The 8,740-nt window shown below is 45.7% G+C and overlaps 1 protein-coding gene across 1 annotated transcript in view; it reads left to right on the forward strand.

Annotated features, from left to right (window-relative positions):
- The window catches only part of LOC137758983 (uncharacterized), a 39,322-nt gene extending 36,136 nt beyond the window's left edge, over positions 1-3,186 (forward strand). The window contains exon 4 of the mRNA XM_068534918.1: positions 1,597-3,186. Coding sequence (XP_068391019.1) covers positions 1,597-1,714 — 118 coding nt within the window. The 3' untranslated portion in view covers positions 1,715-3,186. The remainder of the gene's footprint in view (positions 1-1,596) is intronic.
- Positions 3,187-8,740: the final 5,554 nt, after the last annotated feature.

An 8,740-nucleotide genomic window follows, 5' to 3' on the forward strand; every position in this document is an offset into this window, starting at 1 on the left:
TGCATTCCTTATAAGGACACCAGTCAGATTGGACTGGGATCCACCCTAATGGCCTCATTTTAACTTAATTACTCTTTAAAGGCCTGATCTCCCAATACAGTCACATGCTGAGGTACTGGGGTTTATTTAGGGCTTCATCCTGTGAATTCCGTGGTGGACACAACTCAGCCCATGACACCTGACAAGGACCTGGTAACAACACCAACATGGTTCTAACCATGTTTAACTGTGATACCAGATGCAAAAAAAAGCCAGGACAGACCTTGAGGCCATTACTCTAAGTGAAACTAGAGAAAGACAAATACTGTATGATCTCACGTATACGAATCGAAGAAAACTGAGCTCATAGAAACAGAGAACAGTTTAGTGGTTGCCAGAGGTGGGAGTAGGGGGGATGGGAAAGGTGGTCAAAAGGTACAAACTTGCAGTTATAAGAGAAACAACTCCTGGGGATGTAATGTACATCGTGATGACTCTAGTTAAAAATACTGTTTTCTTTTTTTTTTAAACATCTTTATTGGAGTATAATTGCTTTACAATGGTGTGTTAGTTTCTGCTGTATAACAAAGTGAATCAGCTATACATATACCTATATCCCCATATCTCCTCCCTCTTGCATCTCCCTCCCACCCTCCCTATCCCACCCCTCTAGGTGGACACAAAGCACCGAACAATACTGTTATTTAATTTGAAAGTTGCTAAGAGTATAGATCTTAAAAGTTCTCATCACAAGAAAAAAATTGTAACTATGTGAGGCGGTAAATGTTAACTAAACTTATTGTGGAAATTATTTTGCAATTTATACACATATCAAATTACTATGTTGTACACCTGAAATTAATATAAAATTATATGACAATTATATCTCAGTAAAATGGGGGGAAAAAAGGAATCCAATATCTCAGGTATAAAGCCTCCCTCCTCCTTCCCTCTCACATTCCTGGGAAGACCTCAGGCCCGGGCCTTACACCTGCCTTGAGTATATTCCTATTAACCGTGTCAGTAAATGGTAGGTGCTTCCCTTCCACACCTTCCTTTGCTCGTCATTGGAGAATATGCTAGAGCGACACTATAAGAGTGATCACATATCTCCGATTTTTGTGGACAATCATGGTTTCAAAAATTCTGTCCTCTTGTCCACCTAAGAACACTGGTATTTTTCATACTACAGGTTCCAAAATGTGGTTCAGAAATCATGGTCACGGTGCCTGCCATGCCAGGATGGCAACTTGGAGGGCTGGGGAGGGCGTGGCAGGTGGCAGGTGGGGAAAGCCGGCAGCCAGAAGGAGGAGAGGACAAAGAAAAAGACCCAGGAAATTTGTATCTCTAGAACAAATTCCCAAATAGTAAGAGTTTACTGTAGCAGCAAGTCCTAGCCTCTAGTTTACTGCTAAATCTAGTCCTCAAGGAGCACAGCAGTCAGAACATTTAATACAAAATTTCCTAGCTCTAAAACGGAAATATTAATACCTGCTTGTTGTGTTTGGAAGTTATTTCAAAAAGTAACGCTAATATCAATAAAGCCCTTTATAAACGAGCTAAAGGAACTCTGTAAGTATTACTTTTGTTTGTTTGTTTTTCCATCACTCTTCATAGCTGCCAAGCAGTAACGGCTGTCTTTGTACTGAATCCCGGAAGTGTCTCTGTATCCTGGAAGTATTGCAATGATCGTCTTCACACCTGCAAAATATTCCTGCACCGTGTACGCAAATGATTATGGCTCCGCTCTCGGGCCTCATCTGGTAGCTACTGCATGTGAGGATCAAATTGATACACATTAGGGCATCCTCAGCGGTCTTTGGCAAAGGCCTATAGATTACCTCGCTATCCAATTTGTTAACTGGACAGCAGAGCCTGAGTGGAAAGAACAATGCGCTCGTCAGTTGGGAAAAGCTCCTCCAGGTATCAACAGATACAAGCAAGGCAATCTCACTGTGCAGGTTGATTAGCACTGGGTTTGTATTTTGGACAATAAACTCTACTTATGATAGTCTCCCAGTCATTAAGTATCTCTGCTGTAAGAGAAAACTGGGGCTATTAACTTCTCCAGATAGAACCCGAGGGAAAAGTGATCATTTCTTTTATAAGCAGAAGGGAAGGTTCTGCTCAATAAAGATCAATTAAACATCTCTGTTAAAAGACTGCTTGGAGCTGGTGCCAAAGGAAATTCCACTGTATTAACCCGTGCTCCCTCCAACCCTCCCCACCTCTGTAGCTTGCGCTGGGGAAAATTGTAAGAGGACACTGGCTATTGTAAGCTTTATAAGGTGACAGTAGCTCTCACATCCGTGGCTGAATGATCTTTGATGTTGAGTGACTTTTCCTGCATTTAGCAGGGGTATTCCCAGAGGATGGCAGGCAAATCAAACGCTCCTCTGAATTCAGCTGAGCATCAATCATCCTCATGAGGGAGTAAAAAAAAGAATATAACAATAGGTACCGGGAAAAATGATATGGTGGTCTGAGCTAGTAATTCCCAGGATGCAGGAAGAGTTTTGGGGGCCCTAGAAAATCCACTGCATAAAGAAAACCCGCCGCAATCTCCACCAGCATCTTATAGTTACCACCTCATTCTTGTCCTTTAAAATACAGTGTGTCTTGTACATTAAAATACAGTGTGCTTCTACTCTCTGGCTTAGACTGCATCCTCTCATGTAAATTCCATCTGTTCTTGCTTGAGGGAGGGCAGACACAACCTTGACTTTATCCTCTTGATGAGAGTGATGTTTCATGGTGTTGGGAGGATTTTCATTGGGTCATTGCCTGATTGAGACATAGCCTTAGTGAGGTGACAAATAGCAGGCATTAATGTCTCTTTTTTAATGGTATGATGAATGGTCTAAGAGAAGGTTCAGCAAACTGTAGCCAGCCGCCTGTTTTTGTAAATAAATGATTGGACCACAGCCAGACCAGTTCATTCATGAATTTTCTCTGGCTCCTTTTGCGTCGAGTAGTTGTGACAGAGACCTAATGGCCCACAAAGCCAAAGATACTCCCTGGCCCCGGCCACCCCTGATCTAAGACCGTTCCCACAGTCCTCTGATGATAAGAATCACCTGGATCATTTGTTCAAAAGACAATTTCTGGGTCCAGCTTGGAACCCCTGAGTCAGAATCTCCAGGGAAGGGGCTTTGGGAAGGTAGAGTGAACAAGCTTCCCGGGTGATTCTTATCCCCAGGGAACTACTGGTCTCAGGTGTGCCTGCCTACCAGGTAAGGAGGAGGTTTTCAAAGAGGCAGTGCGGGTGGGGGGTTGGGCGGAGTTTGCCTTGGAGAGTACAGGCCTCACGGTTTCACTGCTGGGACTGCATCCCAGCTCCGCTTCTCCCCGAGCTTCGCCACCTCGGGTAAGTTCCTTTTAACACTGTTTCCTCCGCTGAGACGTGAGGGTCATGGTGCCCGGTTGGCAGTGTGTGTATATACGCTGAGAGCCTAATCCAAGGCTCGGTAGTGGTCACCCTCACTAAGAGGAGCAGCGCCATGTAAACACAGAAGACCCCGCTGTGGAAACATCTCATAAATAAGACAGGCCCAGCGGGGCTTTTCAGTAGTCCACGGTGTACAACTGTTTTCCTCAGAAGGAAAAACTCCCTTAAAGGAATCTCCCATTACGTTCAGGACAGTATACGGCCCTTTAGAAACTCAATTCTCCACAGAATGCTGAGTATTGCAAGAGGTTATCATTGGCTGTTTTAGGATATAGCTGAGTTTGCAAAGGAATATTTAATGTCATGATTGAAAACTCTGGTACTTAGCACGAGACAGACATATATATATATTCTGTTTCTGAGGTTAATGTTTTTAAAAACTCTTTGCCTGACGAGATCAAGCAATTTCAGCCATTCGTGTAGCTGTTGAAAGGCAGTTTTTAGATAAATTGCGCATAAATCCTTGCAAGATACAGGACCCAATAATACTTCAGGTTACCAGGGAGTTTCATATTTTACTAAAAGGGGGAAACAGTCAATCTTGAATCTTTTAGTCCGATGACCAAAGAATTGCTCCATTGATTTTGTTCAGCTCCTCAGGTGGGTGTGCAGTTGATCCTGATTGGATCTTATTTAAAGTTTACTTTTTCTGGGAAGTATTAATTCGAATGTAGTATGGGTAATACTGGAATACTGGAGCCTCTTTAAAGCCACTTTACACAGCTTGTGTAAACATCCTAGGGTAGTTTCCTCTTAACATTTTCACAAATATAGAACTTGAGTTTGCTGTATGTTTTCCTCTTTTTAACAGAAGAGGGAGGTAAAGGCTTGGCTAAACAATGTACCTAAAACCCAGGCTAGAGGGAAATGGATTCATATTCTTAGAGGAACAGGTAAACAAGAACAGCATGAATTCTGCCAGGTATGATTTAGGTTTGTGAAGGAAGGAAAAAAAGCACACTTGGCAAATGAGTGTGGTTTGCTGATTTCTTTATTTTTAAACTTAGTTTTAAACGAAAGTACCAGTGAGACCCGAGAAAAACGAATCTGCAGAGGGCAGGGGGAGGGGTATTCTTCATTTTTATTACATGCAGTGTTGGAATCGTGCTGTGCCCTGAAACACAGCTGGATGAACAGGGTAGTTCAGGGTCTGCCTGGATTAACTCCTTAAGCAAATTTCTAGGCTGCCAGGCCGGCTGGTTGAGCTCCAGGCCGGTGGCTAGTGGTGCCGTGTTACTCCTTTCCGCTCACCTGAAGGCGAAAACCCGGAAGTGCCGACCACCAGTAGCTGCATGTACGCCTTGTGGAATGTCCAATGCTGAGAGATTCTCTTAGGCTCATGCCTCCTGTGCATATGCTCCCCACACACACACCCCCGCCCAGCTCCCAGAGTTCCCATGGCTCACACCTGGTGCCAGCCAGCAGCCGCGGACCTGCCTGTAGGTCCTGGTGAAGGCCTGCTGCTCGTCCTGAAAACCTGCTGCTACTCGAGAATCCAGAGGGGCTGCTCCTCATGGGGCGCCGTCTTGGCTAGAGGCTGCCTACATCTTCTGTGGGCTTTGCCTCCGTGGTTTCCAAGGGGGCAAATGGGGGCTGCCGGGCCTTATTTGACGGGAGACATGAATATCTGGGCTAGGTTCACTTCAGAGAGTCATTGTTTTCCTGATAGGTATGAGTGATAATTTTTGTTTGTTTTGTATGTGGGTGGGGTCATGGAAATACTTGGGGATGGTAATCAAACTCAGCTGAACTGAGTTTGCTGTCACTTAGCAGTGTGATCTTGGACAGGTCTTTTAACCTTTCTGGTCTCCATCTGTAGAATGGGAATTACAATACTAGTCTCATTAGCCTCTGAGATTGTCATGAAGAGACAGTGAACTACATATACGAAAGTGCTTTCAGAATGGCAGTGTACTCTGTATGCAGTGTGTGTGGCAGATAGCATCCCAGTTTGAATTTCAGTGAGATTCAGAACTGTGATTAACAAGGCAAGCAGAGCCAGGATGGGGTGAGGCAAGCAGGGTGGGTAGGGCGCTAAGTGAAGGAGGCACTCCCTCACGGGGGTGTTTACATGCGGCTCTGAACCAGCAAGACGCTGAGAGTCAGTGTCTCCTTCAATTTTGCACTGTAGTCACCCTGCTTGCCTCACCTAAACCCCTGTCCTGAGTGAAAGTAAAATACATGCCCATGAAAATTATACATGTGATATACACTTTTGTTGTGACAAAGTCCACCAGTACCTAATCAGCCTTGACAGATGTTACCGCTGGGAAAATTTCTGGGGTATCTTTCCTGGCATTTTTCATACATGTACAACCTTAAACTAGCTTTTGTTCTCACCTCATGGGCAGCACAGAAACATGGGGAAGAAACACCAATCTGATCTCAAAACCTCATGCGTGTTCTAGATCTTTGTCATGGGTGTATTTGTAGACTCTGTGGAGGGGTCACACAGCACATGACACGGCCAAACATGTTGAACCTACGTCACCCAGCTTTCTCTCCCGTACACCAAGTCTTCAGTAGCTGCTCCAGGACCTCCACCTCCCCCGTCTTTAAAAACTCCAGGTACTTCTTTTCTTCCATCTCCTGGTTGGCTGGCTGGCTGGCTGCCTGCCTCTCTCATCCACTACTTCCTCTTTCATCTCTTCTCATGAAGACTAATCTGGCCATTTGAGGACTCTTTATCTCTCTTACTGTCTCCCAGATCAGTTCCATAAAGGATCTGGGTGGTAAAAAAAGACTCCCCTTCAGGCATGGGTATGAGGGAGAAAGGTTGTCAGTAGCTCCATAGGTTTTGTTCCTGACATATAATATCCATATGTACCTCTTCCCGGCCCCTCCTCCACACTTTTGAAATGCGATCACGCTGTCCCTAGTGTCTTCTAACTCAGCGGTCCCCCACCTGTTCGGCAGCAGGGACCGGTTTCCTGGAAGACAATGGTTCCACGGGGAAGGGGGCGGGGGGCTCAGGCAGTCGTGCAAGCGATGGGGAGCGGCAGATGAAGCTTCGCTGGCCTGCCCGCCGCTCACCCCGCCTCCTAACAGGCTGTGGAGCGCTGTTCTAACTGGCATTGCGTCACTTAAGGATGCATCGCAGAGCTCTCCAGTGGTACTTCCAAGCTGATGTCATCGTTTTTAACAGCTGCCTGTATTCTACCCTGTCAGTGTGTCATAATTTAACCCCTTCTGTACTAGGAGATGTGTGTTTCTCCTTTTTCACTCTTGCAAATAATCTGCGTTGAAAATCCTCCTACACTTTTCACTTCCTTGTGTGCTTAGAAGTTTGATTTGCTGGGTCAAACAGGATGATGTGCATTTTGATAGCACATTATGGGAAGGTTGATTGTGAGCACGGCATGGGCTCTGTCCCTGGTATTTTTCTTCTTGTCCAACCTCCGCTAGATTCACCTTCACATACAGTTTTCATTCACAGCTTGAGGGCTGTAAGTAACAACTGTCAGAGTTGTTTTTCTAAAATACCCTCGGTAAGCTATCGTGTATGGCACCAGTGTGACTGCTTTGGGAATGGTAGCTCCCAGGAGGAATGAGATGTTTCCCCTACTCCATATGGACCATCCTGCAGTTTGGCCTGCGGAGGCCTCGGGGTGCTTGAAGGCGCAGGAGAGGGAGCTGTGTGGACCCATCGCCGCCCAGTGGCCGCTGAGAGGACGACGGCCTTGTTCGCAGGTTCAGGCACCAAATCCCTGGGAACTCCTAGGAATGCTTGAGGGGCACTTTACTGGAGGCTGAAGTCCTGCATGAACAGCAGGGAGGTGGGAGCTAGTGACATTTGGGCTACTGTTAAAGTGACTGCATGTGTAGCCATAGGCTGGCGCCTGGGGCAACTCAGGTGACTGTGGCTTTGGAGTGAATTTGCGTTTTATGGCTCACATGGTATCTACAAATATTAGAATGAGACAGCGGCAATATACCAGGAGCAAGTCGTTTCTGGGCAGTGCTTATCTGCCTTCAGGGACCTCTGCCATAACTCTGTGGTCCATAAGTTGGGAACCACTGAGGTGGGATATTGGAAAGCTGAGTGCAAATGAAATCATTAACTCAATGTCAAGGGGAGCGTGCTCTTGAAAGGAATCCTGGGGTGAGTTCTCACCATACGGAAGGAACACCCGGTTGTTCCCATTCAGGATCCTAAAGTGACTCCCTAATGTAACAAATCAACTTCTCTGGGCAGCTTGTTACCCCTTCATAACGAGTCCCCACCCTATAATGAGCCCTGTTTCCTGTGGCTCTGATCAGGGCAGGTGCTGTCACTGCTATCGGCAAACAGAAGGCTTCTTTTTGCTTCTAAGTCATTGCTTCTGCTTTTTGTACCTCCGTGAAACGCCACCTCCGTCCCTTTGGTAATCTAAAGCCTACCATCTTTGCTGCCCTTCTTAACGCCCACTGCTCCAAGTCCTCTCAGCAACTTGGGCTTTTAGTGACTTTGGATTTTGTGAACTCCTGAAGCTTTTACACTTGGTGTCAGACATTTGCTGTGGTCTCTGTTTCGGGTCTGTCACTTGTCTTCTCGGCTAGACTGTGACTTCTGACATCAGTGATGCTTCATGTTTTCATAGCTCCTTGAAGGGAGTTGCTGGACACAAAATAGTGTAATATTTCAGTGACTTGCTGCATGATAAAAAAATGAAAGCCTTTTTGTAAATGGAGATGTTCGTATATTAGATCTGCTTTATGTAGACATTTTAAAAATCTTTCATTCATTCAGTCACGCATACACACGCACACACGTACGTACACTCCTCATACAGGGCTGGTCACAGGTGTAGGCGCATAGCCTTCCGCTTAGAACAGAAATGTGTTCCTGCGAAAAGCATGCCCACCAATGTGGACAATCAAGCCGATGGTTCATAAAAACGGAGCCAATCTGCTTGGATCGAGACTGGGCATCCAGACCCCGTGGATCACGTGTCCACTTTCCCAGGCCTGGCGTGCTGCTCGGAAAACACTTGTTGGGTGAGTCGTGGTCATATATCTATTGGATTCAGCTCTGCTTCCTCTTGCTCTGCTTTGTGTTGACTTTATGTGAACAGTGGATTGCTGGCCTCTGGGTTAAGGGGAGTTATTTAATGCACACAGGCCAATGAACAACCACTAACTGTTGCGAGTTCAGGGGATCTAATATCTTGGGAGGATTTATACCAATTACTTAACTGCCTGAATACCAACCTTCCTATTAGTTTTATGATAAGATGCGCTTAGGTCTCACGTTTATCCCGAGAAGACAGCCTTATCCAAATCATCTATATTTTAGCAGGCAGTACCAAACTTCAGGCCTCAGAAACACATTTT

Source organism: Eschrichtius robustus, chromosome 2, assembly GCF_028021215.1.
Source record: "Eschrichtius robustus isolate mEscRob2 chromosome 2, mEscRob2.pri, whole genome shotgun sequence".
In the NCBI taxonomy this organism is placed as follows: domain Eukaryota; kingdom Metazoa; phylum Chordata; class Mammalia; order Artiodactyla; family Eschrichtiidae; genus Eschrichtius; species Eschrichtius robustus.